Source organism: Sturnus vulgaris, chromosome Z, assembly GCF_052056855.1.
Source record: "Sturnus vulgaris isolate bStuVul1 chromosome Z, bStuVul1.hap1, whole genome shotgun sequence".
Taxonomy (NCBI): Eukaryota; Metazoa; Chordata; class Aves; order Passeriformes; family Sturnidae; genus Sturnus; species Sturnus vulgaris.
The window spans coordinates 74473247-74497536 of record NC_142283.1 but is presented as its reverse complement, the minus strand read 5'-3'; the positions used below and the strand labels follow the sequence as shown (position 1 = coordinate 74497536).

Below are 24290 nucleotides of genomic sequence, written 5' to 3'. Positions count from 1 at the left end.
GAATCTCTGAGGACCACAGCACATACCACCACCCCTGTGGGCAGCTGGAGGACTGTGCCTATAGCTGGCAGCTTGAAAAGGCTCAGATATTCTGCACACTGAGCCCAGAATGGAAGGTGTAAGGTGACCTGAACAGACAGGTACACAAACTCTTGGAAATTCAAACCACTAAGGTCACAGTCACCACACTCCTCAGTCCTCGGAATCACAGCTGAAATAGCATTGTAATGCACTTATAATTTATTCATCAGCTGAATGGGAGCAGCAAGCATTGTGACGGCACTCTTTTATCAGGCCCTTGTGATGGACTTCATCCATTTTAAAAGAGAAAACTGGAATCGAAAGGCAAAAAAACCCAAGATAAAGCCAACTTTATTCAAATTAAAACAATCAGAAAGAAGGCCAAATCAAAATAAGGAAAAAGAAAAAGCTCCACTAAAGATCTGTTTTTCTTTTAATTTTTCTTCTTTGCTCTGAATCTTCCAAACTTTGCATTACTCTGCAGTGGCTACTGTAATGTAGGAAGCTCCTGTTAACCCAAATGCTGCTGATTGATTCTCAAAAGCAACTTTTCATCCCTGTGATGAGTTCTGCCTGAGGATCAGCTTGCCCCATTTTTTGGTGAAAGAGAGCCAGAAGAAGAATTGTGGACAGACTTTTATTCTCAAAGATTGACAATTACTTCCCTTGAGTACTCTAATGCTCCAATGCTCCACTCCCTAGATAGAGGAACCTATATAGGTGTCAATGTGAAGGTGATTTAAAGCTTGTACAACTTTTTTTTTTTTTTAGTAGTACTGCATTGTTCACTTGGGCAGCAGACCAGATAATCACACTTTGATTTTCTTCACTAAACGCTCGGGGAGCTTTATGGCGAGATCTTTCTCTGGCATCAGGACATTTGTGTCAGAGCTGAGATCCATCATGATGGTGCTTATCTGTTGTCTGGTCTGGGACTAAGGTATCTAGTGTAAATAAAAGAAGCAACCCCAGATTCCTCTGTTACTACTCCCCCAGGATTGTAAACCCCAGGTGCTGGTTCCTCTCATCCCATGAGCAATGTGTGCTGCTGCTGGAGATTTTCACCTAGCCAGGGCAATGGCACTCCAGGAAGGAGACAGGGGAAATAATCCTGACCCCTCTCTCTGTCTTCCATACCCTTATAGTGGTCTTGGCAATAAAAAAACAGGGTCAAATTCGGGTGGTAGGGAGGCTTATGAACTCTCTAACAGAAAGAGGAATTGAGTCCAGAGCTGAACCACATTGACCTAGGAGCATGCGAATTTTCACTTTGGGCAGTCTGAAGAACTGATACTAAAGAACTGATTGGACAAATATATCTTAGGCTGTTTAGAACCACCTTTGGGGCAGGACAATGATGAGGTGGACCTCCAGGTGTCCTGCTCTGCTCCAGTACAGCCGAAGGAATATCTACTTGCTCTTTGAGCTACAAAGGGCTCCTGGTGGGGTAGCTGTAAGCTAAGCAGAACTCCTACCCCCTGCCTGATCTTCTTCATCACTGCACCATCTGACTTGCTGGGGGTAAGAAAATGTTAAAGTCAGCCCAGAGTCCCCAGGGCTTTGTTGATGTTTCACCAAAGCACAGAAGTAAGGAGAGGAAATTGTGTTGATGGTATTGTCTTTTAACCCAGATGAATCTAGTCCGCTGGGGAAGGAGCACGCATCTCATCCTTTGAGCCACCCAGGAAAGAAATTAGATAAAGCAGTGAAAAGTATCACATGAGAGGATTCTGTCCTAAGAATGGAGTCACACAGGCACTCCCACATCTTCCCACCTCTTGTCCTCTCTCTCTGACAGCTTATGGAGCAGTAACCCTCTAATGTGACACCAAGACAGGTTTGCATTTTCAAAGCTTCTGCTGTTGCTAAGCAGAGGAGCTAACTCTCAGTTTGTCATCCTTTGTGAACACAGCTCACAGGAAGAAAGAAATAAATGAGGAAGAGAGATATTAAAAACAGCTGATAAGAACAAAGCAGAAAGGACTTGGAAGTTTTCAAGTCAGATTTAACCTACTGCACTGGTGGCACCTTGAGGTCCAGTTTACAGTGACAAGTTCTGCTGCTGGGGACTGGATAAATGGCATGTGTAGCCTCCTCCTCTCCCAGTAAGACTTCCCCTTCCTGGAGCCCCATGTTTCCACATCAGACTCTATTTCTTGTTCTCTGATCCCAAAGAACAAACTGATTCATTCAGATGAAAGTAAACAAAAATAGAAGAAGGAGCAATACTATTTGTGACAGAGCACACCCCATGTAAAGCCCAGCTTACAGGTAAGCAGTGACCATCCATGGGAGAGCAGCTGAAGGAGAAGAAGTCTTCATCCTTTCATTATGATATACCAGAAGTGATTGGAGGGGAGAGATGCCATATGATAAATAAAAAAAGTTATGCTAGCCTCAGGGTAGCCTGGGTTCAGAGAAGGGGACACCAGGCAGAGCAGCTGAGCCTCCCTGGAAGCACAGACAGAAGCAGGAGGAGGCAGGAGCCTTGGAGGGGGCTGCCAGGCTGCACAGGCTTCAAAATGCTCTGTTGCTTCAACAGTTTCTATTTTCTTTGAGTGCTGAATATTTTTGCAGGAAAGGGGAAAAAAATCAGAGAGAAAAAGACCAATATCCTTTCTAAAAGCAGATCCAGTGGAAAATTTGCAGTCTGCTCTCTTGAGTACACCAAGGCCTGCTTTACTTTCTGCCTTGCATGATTACATCTTGCGTTAACATTCAAGACAGGCAGCAGGCGGAGATAAATCATGAATAACTCCAAACTTTGATTCTATCTCTTCTAGCATTAGGCGGGTTCAGACAAAGCTTATGCTGGAGGCTGGCTGCAAGAAAAGATGTTTTGAGGGCAGTGCAGTACCAAAAGAGCTTGGCTCCTGTACATTTTCTCCAAGCATGTTTTACTAGCAAGCTGGGATGCCCTATTAACAGTGCAGGTCTTTGCTGGCTGGCATCAGCACAGAAGTCATAGCATGTGTAATGTCCATCAACTAAAGACAATTTAAGAAGCATGAGAAGATCCATAAATATGTCCTGAGGAGTGCAACAAAGGTGGTGAAAAGGCTGGACTAATGTTTTTCGAGGAGCAGCTGAGGACTTTGGTCTTGTCTAATTTGGAGAAAGGGGGCTCAAGGTAATGTTCTCTACAGATTCCTGAGAAGGGGAAGTGGAGAGAGAAGTACTGAGCTCTTCCTGGTGTCCAATGATAGGACATGTGGGAATGGTTGAAAGATATGCTAGGAGAGGTTTGGACTTGGCATTAAGAAGCATTTCTTTGCAGAGTGGGTAGGCAGACATTGGAATAGGTTTCCTAGTGAGGTGGCTAATGCCCCCAGCATGTCAGTGTTTAAGGGATAATGCCCTGAACAGCATTCTTGAACATTTGGTCAGCCCTGAATTGTTCAAGCAGTTGAAACAGATCATTTCTGTAGTTCCTTCCAATAGCAGTAGTCAATTATTTTCTGTTTTATTCCATTGGCATAAATAAAAAGAACATGGGATCAAACTTCCACCAGAAAACACACACAGCATGATACTGCCTGGTCTACGAGGAGTCTCTCTGACAAACAGTTCTTCATGATCCAGCCCTCCAGCCCTCCATTGAGGAAGTGAGAGCTGAATTAAGCAGCTTTCAGTAAATCTGAACTCGCTCCAAGGTGGTGAAGAGTGAACCACAGGCACTGACCTGTGCCAGTGGCTGACCTGTCCCTGTAGGGGAACGCACACTTTATTCCAGTAGTCAGTCAAGCTGCAGATGCATGAGGGATGTTCCTCTGTATTACCCCTGCGGCACTGAACAAGAACTCATCCCAGCTTCATGAGAAAATTGATGCCAATCCTCACAGGAACATTGTCCAGGGTGAGATGGGATTTTGCAAGAGCTGGAGTATTTTATAGCTTGGAGGTAATCACAAGCCCTGGACTGGGTACCACTGACAGTGCTGGGGCACCTTTGGAGAGGGTAATGGGGACGACTCTAGGGAAAGCTTGAGAGGCAGGAGAAGGGCAAGCAGAGCAGTCTCAGGGACAAGGGGGTGGATGCCTTGCTTTTCACTGGGAAATGGCAAATTCGTCCTGGGATCAGCAGGAGCTTGGGGAAAACCATCTGCTTCCTGCTCTCCTCCCTGGGCCAAGGTCTGGAGAAGGAGCCAGAGCCAAGGCTGCCAAGTGTCAGGGAGAGATTTCAAGGTCCCATTGCAGCACAGGCTGACCCAGATGCATGATCTCCCACCAACACACAGGGCCCTGCCTGTCAGTCCTGTGCCTTTGGGAAAGTCCATGGCTTTGGAAAATGCAGGAGATTGATCCAACAGTAACCCATGTCTACAGGGTTGTCATCGGGATGGGAAAGCATGGGAGGTGATGGGGGAAAAGAAGGTTAAAGCCATATAATGACATAGGGATGATGGGACACATCATCCAACCTGTTTGTCCAAGGAGCAAGTGCCTCTGTGAGGTGGCCTGAGCCCTGCCATGCACAGAAGGATGAAAGAAATGCCAAGCAGAAATGGGTCATCTGCCTCCTTGACAATTACTGTTATTTTTCTTTCTTTTTTTTTAAATTAATATTATTTATGGTATTCATTAAATACTCACTAAGGGACATGTTTACTGGTTGATATATCTCTACACTTCTGCAAGCATTTTTCACCCTTAGCCACGCCAGGGAATGGCAGGAAGCCTGGAAATGGCATGTTCTGGTGTGACTACATGGCACATCTGTGGAGAATGTTAGAACAACACGTTTGGGTGAGGGATGGCAGCTGCCTAATCATGTCCTACTGCAGCTTGGCAGCTGCTGCAGGATTTTTATGGGCCCCTGAGTCATGTGAGTTCACTCCTCAGAAACCATGCTCTGTACAAAACCATCTGGTTTGTGCCCATGGGTGCCTGACAGTAGGCCAACCATGCCCTGCTGTACCCACTCATGACCTGTGACTATCTGCACAGCCTGGATGCATGGACCAATTGTGTGAGGTTCAATAAGGCCGAGTGCCAGGTCCTGTCCCCAGGTAACAAGTCCTGCAGCTCCAGGTTGGGGATAGAATGGATGGAAAGCTGCCCAGTGGGCAAGGACCTGGAGACTGCTTGATAGGAGCTGAACATGAGCCAACAGCAGTTTGCCCAGGTGGAGAAGAAGGCCAGTGGTATGCTGGCTTGGATCAATAATAATAATAAAAGCAGCAGGATTAGGAAAATGTTCCTTGCCCTGCACTTTACACTGGTAAGGCACCTCAAGTGCTGTGTCCAGTTCTGGGCCCCCCCAGTCCAGGAAGGAGATTGAGGTGCTGGAGAAAGTCCAGAGAAGGGCAAAGAACTAGTGAAGGGCCTGGAATCCACCTGCTGTGAGGAGCAGCTGAGGGAGCTGAGGGTGTTTAGCCTGGAGAAGAGGAAACCCAAGGGGTCTTTGTCACTGTCTGCAACTCCCTGACGGGATGGTGTAGCTGGGGGTCAGTCTCTTCTCCCAGGCAACCAGTGACAGGATGAGGGGATGTAGAATCACAGAATAAGCTGAGATGGCAGGGAACCACCAGGCTTATCAAGTCCAACTCCTGGCCCTGCACAGGGCACCCTAAGAGTCACACCCTGTGTCTGACAACATTGTCCAAGTGCTTCTTGAATTGTGTCAGGCTTGGTGTTCTGTCTGTTTTCTTGGGGAGCCTGTTCCAGTGCCCAACCACCCTCTGGTGAAAAACTTTTTCCTGATATCCAAAGTAAACCTCCTCTGACAGAGATTGATGCCATCCCCTCGGGTCCTGTCACTGGGCACTACAGAGCAGAGATCAGTGCCTGCCCGTCCTCTCCCCATCATGAGGAAGTTGTGACTGCACCGAGGTCTCCCCTCAGTCTCCCCTTCTCCAGGCTGAGCAGACCCAGTGCCCTCAGAGCTCCTCACACGGCTTCCCCTCAAGGCCCTTCATCATCCCTGAGGCTCTGCTTTGGACGCTCGCTAACGGCTTAATGTCTCAAGCTGTGGCAGGCAAGGCTTATGTTGGACATTGGGAAGAAGTTCTTCACAGAAAGGGTCATTATACATTAGCATGGGCTACCCGGGGGGCGATGGAGTGACTGTCTCCAGAGGTGTTTAAGGAAAGACTGGACGTGGTACTTCGTGGTGGTGTTGGGCCATAGGCTGAACTCGATACTGTCAGAGATTTTTCCCAAACGGCTTGATGCTGCGATTTTGTGACACCCAAGCTACACCACGGCCCACTGTCGCGCGCCCATTCCCGCTTCCCAACGTGACTCCTCCCCCGCACGGCCGCTCCGTCAGCGAGCGCGGCCCCTTTAAAGGCACGAGGCGGGGGGCGTGGCGCGCGGCAGAGCGTGCGGCGGGGCGTGGCCAGGGGAGAGGCGGGGCGTGGCCTGGCGGTGCGCCGGGGCACGGCAGCGCGTGCGGCGGGGCGTGGCCCGGGGGCAGGGGGGGCGTGGCTAACGGAGCGGCGGGGGCGGGGCCGGCGCGGCGCGCTGAGGTCAGCGCGAGCGGCGCCGTCACAAAAGGAAGTGGCGGCGGCGGGGCCGTCAGCGCGGGGAGGGGCGGGGGCGGCACCGGCACCACCGGCACCGGGAGCGGCACCGGGAGCGAGGAGGCGGCCGCGGCGGGGGCCGCGCCGCGCCATGGCCCAGCAGCAGATGAGCAGCTCGCAGAAGGCGCTGATGCTGGAGCTGAAGTCGCTGCAGGAGGAGCCGGTCGAGGGCTTCCGCATCACCCTGGTCGACGAGTCCGACCTCTACAACTGGGAGGTGGCGATCTTCGGGCCCCCCAATACGCTCTACGAAGGCGGGTACTTCAAGGTACGGGCCTTTCCCCGGCGCCGCGGGCCGCGGTGTGGGGCTGGGCCGGGGCCGGGCCTGCGGGAGGGGGCACGGGCACGGCCTGGGCAGAGGGGGAGCCGCGCCACGGCCGCCACTGCGCTGTTAATCTGCTCTTCCAGCCCCAAAGAGCCTCCTGTAGGAACCTCCGCGCAGGGTGAGAGTTATCCCCTTCCTCCCCAAGTTGCCCCCTGGGCTCTGCTCTGTGTGTATTTCACAGAATTGTTACGGTTGGAAGGGACCTCTGGGGACCATCTAGTCCCATACTTCCATATCCTTTCAGTAGCTGAAGAGAACTTAGAGGAAAGATGGGGCAAGACTATTTACAATAGCATTTAGAGACAGAACAAGGGGGAATGTGTTCAAACTGAAAGAGAGTAGGTTTAGCTTACATATTAGGACGAAATTGTTCTTTGTGAGGGTGGGGAGGCACTGGCACAGGTTGTCCAGAGAAGCTACAGATGCCTCATACCTGGAAATGGTCAAGGCCAGGATGGATGGGGCTTGGAGCAACCTGCTCTAGTGGATGGTGTCCCTGCCCATATCAGAGGGGTTGGAACTAGATCATCTTTACGATCCCTTCCAACCCAAACATTTTATGGTTCTGTGATATTTATGTCAAAGTAAGGAGCTTCCGAGCCATCCCTTGATAGCTTCACCCATTGATGTCTAATTTGGGGTAAAGCAGTGTTTTCCTCAGGACTTCATGAGCTTCAGGGATGATTGACACAATTCTTTTTCTACTCCTGTGTTCTTCCTCTCCACACTTTAAGAAAGCAGCCTTCAAAGGGCTGTAGGAGCACATAATGGGTGAAGGTAGATTCAATTCTCAGTCTTCCTGTTAATACAAAAAAACTTTTGTGGTTGCTATTTCCACTCTTGTGAGTACAGCAAATAAGAAATCTGGCACAGCCATCCCAGAAGAGAACTGAAGGGAGTGTACTTAAATTATCAAAACAACTGGAGAAGGAGGAGTTGCACTTTTTTCTTAAAACAAACAATTGGAAAACCATCGTGCCTGCAGAAGACGTGTTGCATTAGGCACACTCCTCTGTGCTTGATATCTTGCTTGATCTCTAGCAAAATATTGTCCCCATGAGCTTGCTTCTCCCAGCAGTTAACTGTTTTAGTTGTGGCATCTCCCATTTCATGCCCTTTGGCTTCTCTCAAACTGAAAAAAAAATTTGGATGATGTCTTTGCTTGACTAACATGCACCTTCGATGCCTCTTGGCCTCTACAGGTCAAGGTTTAAGAGCTTTGTTCCACAAAACCAAAATAACCTGTAGCTTGGGGAATAATGGATTTGAGTCATGTTCAGTTTGGCCTCATTGTTTGGAAGGAAAGGAAGGCTTTGGCATAAGACTGGCCTTTTGTAATGAGTTGGCTGGCTTACTCATGTAGGTGTGATAGGTGTATTCTTAGACTCACCTCCATTATTACTTATTCAGGAAGTCGCTCTAGTCTTTGGTTGGTAACAGTGTCATCTTTGCATCCGAATGGTCTGGTGACCTCTTCCTGCACTTACATTACTCATCCATTTTTTTTCAAAGAAATCATGATTGATCAAAATAGTTTTGTTTGTGGTGAGCTCTTTGGACTGCATATTTGCAGTTTTTTCCTGGAAAGAAGCTGAAGCTGCCTGAGGAGTAATTTGGGGATATGTGTTAACAAGTGTAGATTTAGGCAAAGCTCCCAGTTGCCTTGCCTCAGCATTATGATTGGGTTTTTGGGTATTTGATGTCCTTGAACTGCTATACCTTTCTTCTAAATTCTTTTGACCAATCCTGTGATAGTTGTTTTGAAAGTGGGAAGGTGAGGTCTCATGATGCTTCCATACTTTCCCAGCAGTGGGATTCCCTTCAAGTGCTGTGGCTGAAATCCCTCATGTGTTGTTTCTGTCTCATCTTTCCTCCATGAGGAGCCCTGCATGGCAAATTTTTGTGGTGTCTGATCTTTGGTTACGCATCTTGACTTCTGAGGCACTGAAAAAAAGGAGTCCTTGAGAAGTGATATTCTTGGCTCCCTTTGTCTTAGGTCTTCACATGTATTAGACTCTGCTTATGGAATCATTTGGAGATAAGAATAATACCCTAACTTTATTTGGTGGGTGACTTCTGCAACGTATTAATTGTACATGCTGCTCTGAACTAGTGCTCATCTTGCCTGTGTTTCATTTCCCAGATTTCTTAACTTGATAAAATATTTAGCTTCATCTTGTTTTGTATTTTCAGTTCAGTAAGGTTAGGAAAGTAGGATTAGAAAGATGCAATTATAGGATGTAACTTTTTTCAACTTTGTGACAGTGAGAGTTTGGGAATTGTGTTCCACTTAAAGTGTAGTTTAAGGGCAGAAACTTGAGGGAAAGTATACAGGCTTCTAGTTAAGCTAGAGCACACATATTTCAAGGAAAACTTGTGGCTAAGGTGACTTTAATAAAGAAAAAGGGGTGGTTGGTTAGGGATGGTCGATTAGGGAATACAATTGCTTGATTTGTGTTTTGGGAGCTCTTAGAGATGGTCACATCAACTTTTGGCACCTTGTTTATTCTTGGAGAAATACAACCTTTCTCTCTGGGTTGTTGAAATAGTGGAATAAACTGAAATGAGGGAAGTGCTCTCTCTGCACCTGCTTGACAGAAGCTGCTGTCTGAAGCTGGTTCAACAGATTCTGGTTTCAGTTGCAAGTCCTGTAGCTCTAACATCTGATAAATTGAAGCAGAGAACAAGTCCTCTTGAATGTCTGTTTAAATGGTAGGTTGTCAACATGCTGGCTATAATAAAGTCAGGGACTTCTTTAAAAATTCAAGCATAGTTTCTAAGCATATTTTATCAGCTAATATAGCATCCTCAGCTCTGCTGCGGTGCTTCAGGGTTTAGGGCAGCAGTCTCTAGGAGCAACAACTATATGAAGAGCAGCTTGTATCAATAAGGGATCATGCAGCAGCCCTCCCCCTCTATTCATGTGATCAGCTGAAGGTGGACATCTGAAGTGCAAGTTACATCAACCTTTGTCTTACCTAATGACAGTATTCCCAGTCGTGCTGAACCGCTTTGTAGTGTTTTGAGCAGACCTTTAAGTTCCTGACTACCATCCTCCAGGAAGGAGTTGAGCTATTCCATACACTGGTTACCTCTCTTCTTGGCTGGCAAGGGACAGTTTAGGGGCAATGGTAATGTTAAGTCTTTCAAAGAGGTTGTATTAAGAACAAATGTCTGTCCCTCGGCTGTTGGCAGTAAGAAATTGCTAGAACTTCAGTCATGCTGGCAGAATCAGTTTTATTTGGCCACAAGTATTGGACTGTACTTGTTGAACTTGGTCTTGGAACCAGACTCACTCACAGAGCATAAAGGTGAAATGTGGGTAGACCTGGTAGGTCTAAGATTGCTTACATCTGATTCACTTGCTAAGTATTTTGAGTGACTGAGGGAAGATTTTTTTTCAGAATGAAATGCTTCATATACAGGTCACACATAGTGACAATTGTTTCTTTCTGAGCTCAGCTGTGAAGGACATGGTGTAATAAGATGGGTCTTTAGATCAGATTCCACAGGGCTATGTGGTAGTTCTGAATTGCTCTGGAAGTGATGGAAATGTGGTTTTCTGGTTTTGCAGGCAGTACCTGAGCAGCAGAGAACCAGAGTGTACCATAACCTGCAGAACTAAGTGTGAGCAGTTCATCAATGCTGCCTTTATGCCATAGGCATCTTTTGTTCATCTGAAAGGGTCCTTTGCTACATGGCAGAACTTCACCTTTAATTTTGAAGCTGATACATAAATGGGTACCACCAGAACAAAAGTTATTATGCTGCAATCTGTGGTTGATAAGTGCTACTTGGGATAGATCTCAATGGCTGAGGGCTGTGCATGGTGCAGTCTTTACCATCTCAGTTGATCATTCATCTCTATCTTGAAATCAGGTGTCTTTCCTTAATGCTTGAGCCTTCAGAGCCTGAGGGCTAATGAACCTCTGCCCAGTGCTTTGATCAACCAGTGGATACTTGCAGGACTGTTAGAAAGTTTTCCTGATGGCTTGCTTGAGATCCTGAATGTTTGGTGCAATTGTACCTTAGCAACAGAGCTTTTAATTGTTTTTGAAAAAGACAAGTCTTCTGATTTTTTTTTTATTTTTTTTTCCTAGTTGCATGGTGTTCTTGTGCTGAGAGCTGGGATTTCAGGGAAGGTGCAAGTGAGAAATGATACAAATAGAAACTTCATTAGCACTGCTCAGAAGCATGGTTTGACCAAGTACACTGTGTCAAGAAGCATGTTTAATGTAGACCAAAAAGTCAATGTTAAAAACTCCTTCAGAGGTGATTCAGGCTGGGTAAATAAAAATTAATATATCTAGCATGAAAGGAAACAAGAAAAATTAACTACATTAGAGTTACTATTTTGTAGTTCTTAAGGCAGTTTATTTCATAAGGTACTTTTCCTACTTGAAGGAGCAAGCCTTGACACATCAGTTGGAAGGGGAGAAAAACGCCAAGCATTCTGATTAGTTTTGTCAAGTAATTTGGGGGCTAAATACTTGTCAAGGCATTGTTATCTGTGCTTTTTGTAATTCATTAGCCTTGTGCTGTATGGAGTTCTGCATTGTATCTCAGCTTCTTCCTGGTGATTTGGTTTCAATGTAACTTGCAAAATGTGTTAAGATTTCAGAGCAGGAAACAGTGAACCAATCAGTTACCAATAACTGATGGCAAGAATGAACACCATGTTGAAAAGTTTGGTATTGTAGTCTATTTTTCATAGAGCTTAAAATTAAGCAAATAGAAGTTTTCTAAGAACTTAGAATTATACCACTGGTAGAACATTTAATTCCACAAAAATATCCGTAATGCCAGAGAGATACTGTCAACACAAAAACTGCCTTCCGTAGGCCTCTGCATTGCAAGGTCCTAGAGAGTTTCTCTCTGATCTATTGATCTACTACAGATCAAGAGATCTACTTGATGTATTTTTGTTTCTTTTCATTGATGCTAATAAGGAGTGGTTTGGTGCAGCAAAGGGACAAGGAATTGCAGGTGAGTAGAGCCCTGCTTGTTCCAAGTCTGTGGAGCTCCTGCTCAGTCTCAAAAGCCAAGGAGCCTCTAAGCTGTCAGAAGGCAGGGAAGCAAAATATGTCTTCCAATGTTGGTTCATGGATCAAAAGCACAGATATGACCCCAGATTCTCAGGCCTGGGGAATACCTGATTGTTCCTCACTCTGGTGTTGCATACAGTTTTTTGGGTGGCTGTGCCTCTGGGCTGCACAGACTACTTACCCATCCTGTAGCCTGTTCTGGATCAATGTATCCTTGGGAGGAGGTGGGCTAAGTCATGGTGGTAGCTAGCCCCCAGTCTTTTCCCTAGGGGTCCTCTGATCCAGGTAGGACTGTCGTGTGTGCTGAGAAGTATAGATAATGGTTTCCAATTCTGATACTCCCTTAACACAGGAGATCATATGCAGTCAAGTCCTGTTGTAGGGCAAGAGGAGAGCTGTAGCACAGCCCAACTCTTCTATCCCATTAGAACAAAGCAGAAAACTTTCCATATCAGTAAAATGAGCACTGTTCATTTCCCTTATTTTTGTACAGTGGTCCTTGGATAAGGTAAAATAAAACTTGAGTTTTAGGGTTTTTTCTCAGGTAACAATGCAAGGAGCTGTGTCTCAACTTCTTGTCTGACTGTTCAAGAGATGGTAACTAAAAGCATGTAGGCTTATATGTGGTTCATATTATAGCAATTAATCGAAGGTTTTGACTACATAGTGTTAGAAGAGTGGGTTTTTTTTAAACCATTTTTTTGTGTAAGTCCTTTAGATCCAGTGTTGCAGTGATGTTATGCCAGTGTCTGAGGGTTTTACACATTTGTAGCTTTTCAAAAACTCAAACATGTTTTTACCTTGCTGTTTCTGAAGTTACTGTTATACTGCCTTGCTATTTTACGTGGTAATATATTCAGACAGGCTACCTTCTCTTTAGTAGCACTTTAGGTCTACTACAGAATGCTTGTTTTGCATCTGGAGGGTAGAGAACGCTAGAAGAAAAACACTTGCAGAACCTTAACTCTGATCTTTGATGTGCCGTTTTGTTGTTTATGGCATGTTCATCAGGTGTTCAGGGAAATGAATAGTATGGGCTAAACGATGGAGGTTTTATGCTGAACTTAAATGTAGCTGAGTTCTGAGTTCAAGTTGGAAATGTCACAGTTACACATTGTCTGCAGTGTGGATGGACTAGAGGTGATGTGACTCATAAATACAGCTGCTGTTATGATTTGGGCTGCACGTGATCAGATGTGTACATATACACATGCATGTACACAAAACTAGTCAGCTATTTCCAGAATGCTGCTTCATTTTTAGGCTTGGTGTTTTTATCCAGCATTATGAGTTAGGGGAATTGCAGTTAATCTTGCTAAGGTTTTGTGGTAGTGACTTGCTGAGAACATCCCATCTCACCAGGCCACTTTGATAGTAATAACTTTGGCATTGTGCACAAACCCCTGAAGCACTAGTAGCCGAGAGTAACTAAATTGATTGATTGATTGCCTATTGTCACAGTTGCTGAAATATTTAAAATGCGTTTGCCCAAAGTGGCTTACAAAGAGAAGAAAAATGAGAGCTACTAAATTATGGTGTGTTTACAATATTTTGGAATCTTGCTTGACTTGAAGAAATGTGACCTCACGTCTTCCTGGTTCATTTTAAATTGAAGCTTCTACCTGGAGAACAGCAAGAGCAGAAAGAGGCTGAATGTTAAATGGGTGACACTTAGGGCATCATAGTATTTGTGGTTTAGAAACAGAAGGCTGCCTGGCAGGCAGGCTGTACCTTACTACTTAAGGTTTCAATACTAAAAGCTGATATATGTTCCTTTTGGACCGCTTTGCTGTGTTAAAATTTTACAGGTAATTTAGATATTCAGGTAAATAGGTTTTGTTTGAGAAATCTAAGTTGATAGTGGTAAGGACATGTTTGCAGTAACTTCGTGACTCTTCCCTGAGTTATGTATCCTAATTAAGTATTTAAAACGTATGTTTTAATGTTCATTGTAGCAAAATATTTGAAGAGGTTAAGATGCAAAACACTCTGCCACAGTATTGAAACGGTGCAAGGACCAGTGTTTAATCAGTTGTGTCCCTTGGGTCAGTTTTTGATTGATAGACACTTGCCTATTGTGCAAAAATTCTTTGGTTTTAAATAAATCTTCAGACATCTCTGCAGCTAGAAACCTTTTACTGTCAAACCTAGGTAAAAGCTGAAATAGTACTCTTTTTTGCAGTACCCTCATTGGCCTTGTCAAAACAAAAGCCATGCAATGAAGTAGCTTTGACTTACAATACATTCTCTGAATACACATTTGTTCTTGCATGAAGTCTGCTCATATAAGCCCCTTATTCATGGATGTAAACCACACTGGTGTGCAAGTGTTTGCTTATCTTGGCTAGAATAACTATCTGTAAAAGCACTCACCTTTATTAAAAGAATGGGCTTCTTATAATGTATTGAAGAAAACTGAATTTCATCTCTGTGCTCCCAGCTGCTTCTCTGCAAAAGAGTAACTGGACCCACACTTGGTAGCTGACTACCTTTCAGCAGTGCATTAAGCAGTATAACTTGAGAGGCTGACATCTCTTCTGTACTTTTTAAATATCTTGTAGCTATTATCTAAATCCCTTCTAATTTGTTATTCGCGTGGTAACAAAATGCCCGTACCCAGATGCTTCAGATGAAGGTGTATGGCACTTTTCGTTTAAGATGGAAAGAAGAAGCCTAGCCTGTTCTTAATGATATTGCCACTTCAGTGAGATCTGTCTAACCTAATTTTTTATTGCTGTGTCCATGTTATTCAAAATGCTAAGTAAGAAAGATGTTGAGAGACAACTCTTATTCAAAACTTATCGTTCCATTTTAGTGGATGGTAATGTTTTTTCTCTTGTATAGTTAGTTCTCTGAGTGTCAGGTGGCTGTTTCTTGAGTCAACCACAGCCATGTGTAAACAATTCTCTGTAGAGGTCCTGTTACTTTTTTTTTTTTTAAGCACTTCTAAATGAACCTGGACAATTTATATTGCTGTATTATGTCCACTGGAGCATACAAAAATGAAAATTTTGAGATCAACATATAGAATGATTTCCATTTCTCAGTCTCTGCCAGAAACCTGAAAGCTTATGTCCTTCAAAATTTGACTAATATACTTTCTGTGAAATTTAACTGATTTTCTTTTCTTTTCATGCTGGTTGAGTCTTTGATTTGTGTGGATGAAGCTTGGCTGGCTCTGGCCTGAAGTACAACAGTAGTGGCACTACTGGGGATAAGTAGGTAGATAGGGTAGACTTGATTGAGGCTATGGACATTTGTTTGGGCTTTTGAATTTTGAAACTGGCTGTATTATAGACTATTTTTTGATACTGAAGATGGCTTTGACCCTCAGATATATGGGCAGATTCCTCAGGGGCTAAAAAGCAGATCTGGAGATCTATTTTAAATTACAGTAATAGCTAACTAAATGGTCTTATACCCATATCATCCATAATGTTGCTCCATTTGGAAAGACATCAGACTTGTACTGGTTGCCACTAAGGAGGGATGGAGTAAAATGTCTGGTCTTGACCAATTTCTTCTCAGTTTTATTAAATGAGCTTGGGCTCTGTTGCTGCAAGAGGTGATACTCCAATTTCACGGATTCAAGGCAGCCTGCTTAATGTTCAGCTTGGATAAATGACTGTTAATTTTCGGCCAACTTGCAGGCTAATCCCACACCTACTAAGTAGCTGTTCACTTTTTTCACATCTCTAATGTAAGTGATATATTTATGTTTGGGCTCTTCAACCAGGGACCATATTTTGCCTGCAAAAAACTGCTAAGTAACCTGCTGGAGGCCAGCAAAAGCTATGAGAAGCTGTGGTGGGATGGCTCTTAAAGGTATGTGGTACCTTCCTCAGCCAGGGAGCTTCCTATTGGCAGTTGTGGATTCCTGAAATATGGACCATGTCAAGTTGGGGTAAGGATCGTGAGTAACCATCCAAAAGCACAGCATTGTCTATTCCTGTGCCTCGTGGGAATGCAGTGAAACGTCACATGGGCATGTCTTCAGTATGTGCACCACACCTGGGATTTCATCTGCTGTCCAAGCAGCTAATGCCACATCCTGTGGGATCAGCTCTGTGTGTGCAATGGTAGAACCATGGAGGAAGGCTCTGATATGCTTGGCTACAAAAGACCTGTCATTGTCATGCCACCAGGCCTCTTCATGTGTTTTGGAATCCAAGCCCACCTCAGGCATCTCCCTCTTCCTTCAACTCTTCCTAAACTAGAATAACTGTACTTGAGTCATGACTGCAGGCTCACGTGAGGTCACCACATGTGACTTGATTGGTACTCCTGGTGTCTCAGTCTTGTTCCATTTCATCTTCTCCCCTGCAGCTGCCACCTTTGCTGAGTATGTGGATGACTTTCACCTCTTCAGAAACACAGAATTGTTAAGGTTAGGAAAAAACCTCTAAGATCAAGTCTAACCACCAACCCAGCACCCACCACCGTGTTCACCACTAAACCACGTCCACAAGTGCCACATCCATGGGTTTTTTCCAAGAGAACAGTGAAGTGCTTACATCTAATCTGTGCTTCCAAGATGGCTAGTGTCTGCTTTAAAACAAAAATTATGTAAGGAAGGTTGTCTAAGTTATACTATAGCAAATCCAGGAAATCTTTGGCTGGAGGTCAGTTCTGTTGTATCTTTCACTCTTATGCTCCAATTTATTTCGGTTTGTGTAGCTTTTTGTTCAGATTGCATTAGTTCATAGCTCGGGTTATAGTTGAGTCTTGGAGTTTTTTCTTTTCTTGCAAAGTACTGAGCAGTGACTTCTGTGCTCTACAAAGAATGTTTCACAGAATCAGTTAGATTGGAAGAGACCTCTGAGATCAAGTCCCACCTGTGAACAGACACCACTGTGTCAACCAGACCATGGCACTGAGCAGCACATCTAGTCTTTCCTTAAACAGTTTCATTAACAGTGACTCTACCACCTCCCTCTGCAGTCCTTTCCAATGTCTAATCACCATTTCTCTGAAGAAATTCTTCCCAATTCTTCCCACCCTAAACCTCCCCTGGTGCAACTTAAAACCGTGTCCTCTTGTCCTGTTAGTGGTTGTCTGGGAGAAGAGCATGACCCACACCTGGCTACCCTCCTGTCAGGCAGTTGCAGAGAGCAATAAGGTCATCCTGAGCCTCCTTTTCTCCTGAACACCCCCAGCTCCCTCAGCTGGTCCTCATAGGACTTTTCCTCTAGACCCTTCACCAGTTTCACTGACCTGTGAACCTGCTCCAGCACTTCACTGTCTTTCCTGAATTGAGGGGCCCAGAACTGGACACAGCACTTAAGGTGTGGCTTTACCAGTGCCGAGTACAGGGGGAGCAAACTGGAACAACTGCAGTGTAACTAGTGGGTTTTTTAGTATGGTTGTCATCTAAATTCTATGCTCGATCTCTTTCTAGTAAAAAAAATATATACTATGAAGGAGGTGTTTTGTGGAAGAGGAACATAATGATGGTACTGGGAAGAAGTTTCCCTGCTCTCAGAAAATGCTTCATATTTGTTAGACTACTTCTGTGTGATGCATAATTTGTACAACTGTAATAATGCAGAAAAACTAAGGACAATGAAATTTGGGCTGAGCCCAAAACCCACTTTTAATGCTAAATTGGTGCACTGAATTTGATTTTTAATTTGCAGATTAGTTACTATATGATATCAACTTGAAATAAGAGGGTTATGAGAAATTGACTTCTTCCAAGAAAAGTTTGTATCTATTGCTAGATGCTTTTCTGGCCAACCAAACATCTTCTACTAGGTAGTAGCCAACAAGCCTTCTTTGGTACATGTTTAGCTGAGTCTTACGTGGTAAAACTTTTAAATATTGCTGTATCACATTTGCTCTGAATGCAAATCACCACAGTCTGATGTTAGAGTGGGTGAAAGGGATGCACAGTCCAGAATGCGTTTTCTGTTAGGCCCTTTGTGTGGGTGAAGCACAGCACTTGTCCAGAATAGTCTATGGATGCTACACAAACAGGATGAGACAGGCACTGCAACGCTTTGTTCATCATCTGTAGTGACTGTAAGAGGTGCTCACGTGAAGGACACTGGGCTGGTATTGAAGGAGCCCTGTAGACGCACTGGGCATTTTACAAAATGTTCTTTTTCTTGTCTTGTCAAAATGTTCTTTGACAAGAGTAAGAGCAATTTAGTGAATAGAGACTAAGCCTTCTATCTGGTTCATATTCATTATTCTGGATAAATTAACACTTTTATGTAAAATACGTATATCTTATAATAGCGTAACTGACTAAATCTGTAGGTAGAAAGTGTTTTGCTTTTTATAGATAACTCATGGGAGAGATTTCTTCCAAAACAAATTGGACATGTATGTTTACAAGTACTGTATTTAATTTTGGAATAGCTGAAGAAATTAAGTGAATAGGTTTCAGGCTGCTTAAGCATGAAAGCAAAGAGATTTTTTTTTCAATGAGAACTTCTGCTTATTCCTGATTTTTAAAAATAAAAGCCTGAGCAATTTCTTGAAGCGCCCAGCACAGAACCTGATGTACTGACAAGTCACACTCCTCTGCACAGACTTTGTCCATGAGGCAGCTGCGGCAATTCTCTAAGAGCGAAAAATAAAGCTGGGGTTGTGTAACTTAACCTGGGGGAGGAGGGGGACATTCCTGGTGCTGAAGAGAAAGCCATCAAGCCAGGGCCTGGGTATGTAAGCTTGTGAGATGAATGCTATGCAGGCTTCACAAATAAATCTCAGAATGTATTGTGGAGAATCTGGGTAAACTCATTGGAGGAGGTATAGTAATCCCTTGCCTTTCCTCATCGTTTGAAATGTCAGAGGGACCTGCACTGAGTTTGAAGCCACCCTGCTTTTTTACGTCCCACCTCTGGGATTTCTTTCTTACACTGTATTAATTGCTCCAGCCTCTTGTGCACTTCCATTACAGCCACCCCAGGTCTTGTCTCCTGTGCTTTGAAGGGTAGGTTCAAAATAAAGCCTCTCGGCAAAGAGAAACCAGCATGTGGGATTTGATGTGACGTGTGGAAGTGTGAAAGGGCTTGCAATTCTGCAGCACAGCCAGGGAAACAGCCTGGTGTGGCACGTCGTGGAGCTGGCACATTCGCAAGGCAAGTTTTGGTTCCAGTCAGTTAAGACAAGGTTTGAAATCTGTTACTGACATGCCTCTGAGTTCTGCTGTGCTTGTCACCCCAAGTGCAATTACCCAGGCTATGCCACAACACTGAGCTTAAAACACATGGGCAGAAAGCCAAAAACTGCACTTAGCAAGCACTTTAAATAGAAAACTACAGCACAACTGACCTGCAGGTACCTTTCCTTTTATAAGAAAAGCTGGCGTTTCTAACTGCTTTAATTATAAATGCATTGATAAATACTGTTGTAGAATATTTATTTACTAAAATAATGTTTAGTCACAGCTTAATGTGATTGCTATGTACAGTTTGAGTTTTAGGCAGAATATAAGGCCTTTACCTTCTCTAATTTTCTTAGCCTTGTGCAAATAGGTACAGTAGAAGGAGTACTTGGGGCATTTTCCAGTGATACTGTGGCAACCATGGCAAATCACCAAGGTCCACACTAATAAACCATTGAGCTCATTTCGTAGTGTTTAAATATGTCTGCAATGCAGCAGCGGCACATTTGACCTGTCTCAAGCACAGCAGTGGGGTCTGTTAGCGACAGGATGATATTTAACACCACTTGTGAACTGACCCAGCTTAGAGTTGGTTTTGCAGCCCATGCTTAATCCCACGTTGCCATGGTTCAGCCACCACCTGTATCCGTGATAATGGATGCAAAGCCGGTACAGTTGCAGCTGTAAATCTCTAAATCACAGCAGTGAGGGCTGTGTAGACAGAAACTTGGGAAGCTGCTCTGATGTGGCTTCAGGTGCTGGTGGTACAAAGATGCTGATAGCTTTGTTAGTGTTAAAACTTAACCAGACTGTACTTAGGTGCTTCTGTTGGTTTATCCCATATTTTGTAAAACATACATTCTAATCAAAGCTCATGTTGTAAATGAAGTTATGAAACCTTCTTCTTTGTGTTTAAGATAGATGGATTGAGGGAAGAGGAGTGCTATGCAGGATCTTACTGCCATACTTTAACTACTGAGAAATTCCTGAAAATTGTATTGTATCGTTGTCCTAAGACTTGGCTGCCTGCAGAGCTCAGCTGAATTTGCCACTTGGTTTGATGACTTTCATGACTGGAAAGTTTAACATCTTAAGCCTCACTTAGTTAAAACATCCATATAGTTATGGGCATTATCTACCTACTAATTGCTTTATGGAGGTTCTGTGACCTTTTTTAGAAAAGATGTGTATTGGTATGCATTTAAGTGCCTAGATGAGTTTAAGAAATCTTATGTCACTTTGTTTCTCTTGGTAACAGAATTGAAGGAGACTTTGGTTACTGACTTATTGGGAGTGACAGTATAGGTGCATAAAACCTGGTTTGGATATTTACTTCTGTGATTGCCTTAGTGCCTTGGAATTTAAGCTGTCAGACTTTTTACAGCTTTATGGGAAGCCTCATTGTTGAGGACATAATTAAAACAAAGCTGTTCCTATGTCAGGAACTTGAGATTCTTAGGACAGAAGATCCCAAAGGTTACTAAAAATTAAAGAAACACAAAAGCCAGATTTCAAAAGTCACTCCTTCTGGCAAGTGGTTTCCTAGAAGTTATGGTGAACGGAAGGGAAGCCCAAGATAGATGAGCTGAGGTGCTGGTGTTGATGAAGTGGTTGTCTTGGCAACTGCAGTCACTTAAATATCCTGAGGAAAATAGCAAGCAAATGTTAAGATTGAGAAATGGCAACGGATTGACAGAAGAACCAGGAGCAATGAGCAGCTTGAGGCTTACACAGGGAGTTGATATGACTACAGCAAGTTGCTGTTTTCCATAGTGGGATTCTTGAATGCTGTAACCCTGATGCTTCTTCTCTTGTAATAACAGTGTGCCTGGCTCCCTACTTGCTGCATGAGGCCAGATATCTGGGGAGTCATCTTCCAGGGTTTATTTGTCCCCAAAAGGTGACTGATGCATGTGGTGTGAATTCAGGTTCTACTGGTGTGCTTCACTTTGCAGCCCCACTGTTCAGTGTAGTCTTACAAGCATTGCCATGAAATCCTAGTACAAAATAAACTCTGTATGCAAGCAGGCACTAGTGTGAGAATTGCATTCCAGGTCAGAGATAAACTGCTAGAGCTGCAACTGTGTCAGGGATTGCTCCAGGTCCCTGCAGTACTTTCCATAGTGAGAAATTGAGCCACCTTGCTATGTGTATTTTGCTAATTGCGATTACACATGCTGATTCGTGGTTCTGTAGGTAAAAGCTGGTAAATTTTAATCTTTTGCTTCCCTCGTGAAGTACTTAATTCTCTTTTACTTTAGCACTAAAAGCACAGCACAGAGAAAGCCCAACTGAGTAAAACAAGCGGAACTTGAGCCAGTTTTTTCCTGCTGCCACAAGCATATTTGCAACTGCCAACTATGACAGGTATTTCTACAGGCTCTGAATCTTAAGCAGAACACCAGGTGCTCAGAGACGTTAAAGAAGACTAGGTGTACTCTTTCTGCCTTTCATCTAATACTTGGTTTCTTAGCTTCTCTTTATGTAGTAACTTGTGAAAAGTCATGGTTGGAAACTTGATTCAAATGGAAGTGGAAAACTCGTAAGCTGTTTCTTGCCACAAAGGCTAGCAAATAGTGAAAACTGCTGGTTGGATTAATTTCCTATCAGATTTATTCCCTTGTTTTTTTTTCTAGGAAAAATCCTATCCTATCCTGCAGATAGTGACTGTTCCTCTATCTCTTCTTTTTTTTTCTTTTTTACCTCCATATTTAAAAACTACCTGGCTCTACTGGTAGTGATCAGGGTACCAGGTGGACTTGATGCTTGTGTGATAAAGATCCAGCTTGGTGCTCTGGTTATTTCATTCAGTCATTTGACTATCTATTTCTGCTTAGCCGCATTTTTCAACACAGGCAAAATCTGCTAATTTTCTCTAATAGCAGTGTAGGCCTGTGCTACAGTTAATAGTTGATTTACTTGTGAAGCTTTGCTTAATTAGAGCGAGGTTTTCCTTGGCAAGTAATACCAGTTTCTGCAGTATTGAAATGTTAGAAATTGCGGTCCCTGGTATAATGCAGATACTGATGGTAGGTGTTGTATTTGTGGGTAGCTTTTGCTGAAGAAGTAATGGTAAAAATACCTATTTATACTTTCCCCCCTTCCTGGCTTATAAGTTTTTATCGTGTATTACATATCCCTCTGACCCTTCAAGGTTTTTTTACACTGAAAGTGCTAATCTGATACAGGACTTCTTAAGGTGTCTGTAACTTCATCTGACACTAATCAACAGGTTAAGGTTCACAAATCACTTCTGAAAGTACCGCGATATGTTTTCCAGATATTCCCTATCATTGCAAAGAATATTTAATTAAAAAGGGAGGGAGTATGAGATGAAACCTGGATCACTTTATGTAATCACTTTGAATTATGTGCTTATAGTGGTCTGCTCTGCTGTTAACATCCACTATTTCTATCCTTCTGTTTTCTCTAGTTTAACAGCTAAAAGTTCCAAATATGCCTGGTACAATCAAACCACCCTTTTTTCAAAATGGAGCTTGATATACAAAGTTTCATAAACTAGGCAGTACTATTATATGGAGTAGTCTGAGTTTCTAAAGAGAACATATTGTAGTTGGCACTTCAGTGGAGATGACTTGGTAATTCTAGTTCCTTTTCTGAATCCCTCTGCTATTTCACGGGGCTAATGGCAAATTAAGCTTTTTGTAGATGCAAGGAAAGCATGCTAAAAATATTTGGGGTTTTGTACATCTTTAATTATTTTATTGGATTTAGAGTCCAAAGTATGAGGTCCAAGTGTTAGTTAAACTCTCTTGAAATGAATAGTCCTGCCACTGGAGCAAAGCTTCTTGTGAACAGAGATCATGATTTTCTGAACTCTTTTACAACAGGACAAGGAAAGACTGTTAAGACACTTCGGGATTATTATTTTTTTTTTAACTTTAGGTGGTTTACTGAAATCAGCAGAGAATTGCTTACTTAGGTGATCATGGTGATAGTCTGGGTGTTTTGCTGTGATGATCTGACTCTGAAGGTGTCACATCAACTTCTGTGCCTTAAGTGTCTCAGTTCTAGTTTAATATGTTGTAAGCAGTTATGAATATGAATCAGCTAAGGTTTGGCTTGAGTTGCTTTTATTCCGAGATAAATGTAATATGCAGTTGTATAAGCTAATTAGAGGAGTCTAAACCTGAGGTAGTGAAAATTAGTTTGATTTTGGTTTTTATAAGCTGATCCTTAGTACTTCTTACCTGTCAGTTGCTAGAACAGTGGGCATAGTTTCTGCTGCTCTGTGCTAAGCAAAGTAATTAGAAGGAAAAAACTATATCTATGATATAATGGCTGACTTATACCACAAGGTGTGGTATTCCTTTAATCCTTTTATAAACTGTTTTATCCTAGCTAATGTACTTGTGGATGTCCTTATTACCCGTACAACACCTAATTTCTTTTGAACTCTGCTAAACTGTTGGCCTTAGTGTTGCTTAGCAATAATTAGCAAAACGCAGGTGGTTTGTGTATTAACTCTAGATCAAACCTTTAAAATTTTGTGCTGACCTGTTATGCTTTTATGTTGGTAAGATTTCCATGGCTGAATGGTGAATGGGAGCTCATTCAGATGGGTGCTTGAATCAGCCTCACTGCCAGCCCTTAGCTTGGATCTCTTCTTAATTTTTTCTTTAAAACTCTTGTATTGTGTTTCCACTTGACATGGCAGGCTTTTAAGAATGTTGGATAGCTTCCTTCCCAAACTGTGGAGTATACTATAGGAAGATTCACCTTTGAAAAGTTAAAAAAGCATCTGTGTCCCTTTTTATGGGAATCTGAGATGAATTGCTGGATGTCATTCCGCTATATGCAGTTTAACTGTGGTACTCTTACGGGAGCACACAGGTTATAATAAAGGATAAATGACTAGTGGTAGTTGGTGTTCAGATGTTTTACATGTCTGATCTGCAGGTTGTATAACTTTGTTACGGTACTGGAGAACCTTTCATTGTGTGATTTTGATTCTGTATTCTTCCTTTCTCAGTTGTTTGTTCTAGGCAAGCTTGGTTGCTCAAGGTGAAAGTTCCACTTAAAATTAAGGAATAATAGAGGATTCTTAAATTATCCCTGCTATGTTTCTGTAGCAATATTTTTATCCCATACGTTCTTGCCTTGCAACTATCACCATTTTAGAGCAATCTGTGGGTAAGTAGGGTAAAGAAGTAAAATTGTGCAGAAGTGCCTGAAGTGCCGACAACTTCAGTACTGAAGGGTGGCATTAAGGGCCAACCCACTTATTTTACATACCCAGC

At 43.2% G+C, this 24290-nt stretch overlaps 1 protein-coding gene across 1 annotated transcript in view; it reads left to right on the top strand.

Annotated features, from left to right (window-relative positions):
* The first annotated feature begins 6517 nt into the window (after positions 1-6517).
* The window catches only part of UBE2R2 (ubiquitin conjugating enzyme E2 R2), a 52218-nt gene continuing 34445 nt past the window's right edge, over positions 6518-24290 (top strand). Inside the window, exon 1 of the mRNA XM_014894839.2 lies at positions 6518-6813. Within this exon, the coding sequence (XP_014750325.1) occupies positions 6637-6813 (177 nt within the window). The 5' untranslated portion in view covers positions 6518-6636. The remainder of the gene's footprint in view (positions 6814-24290) is intronic.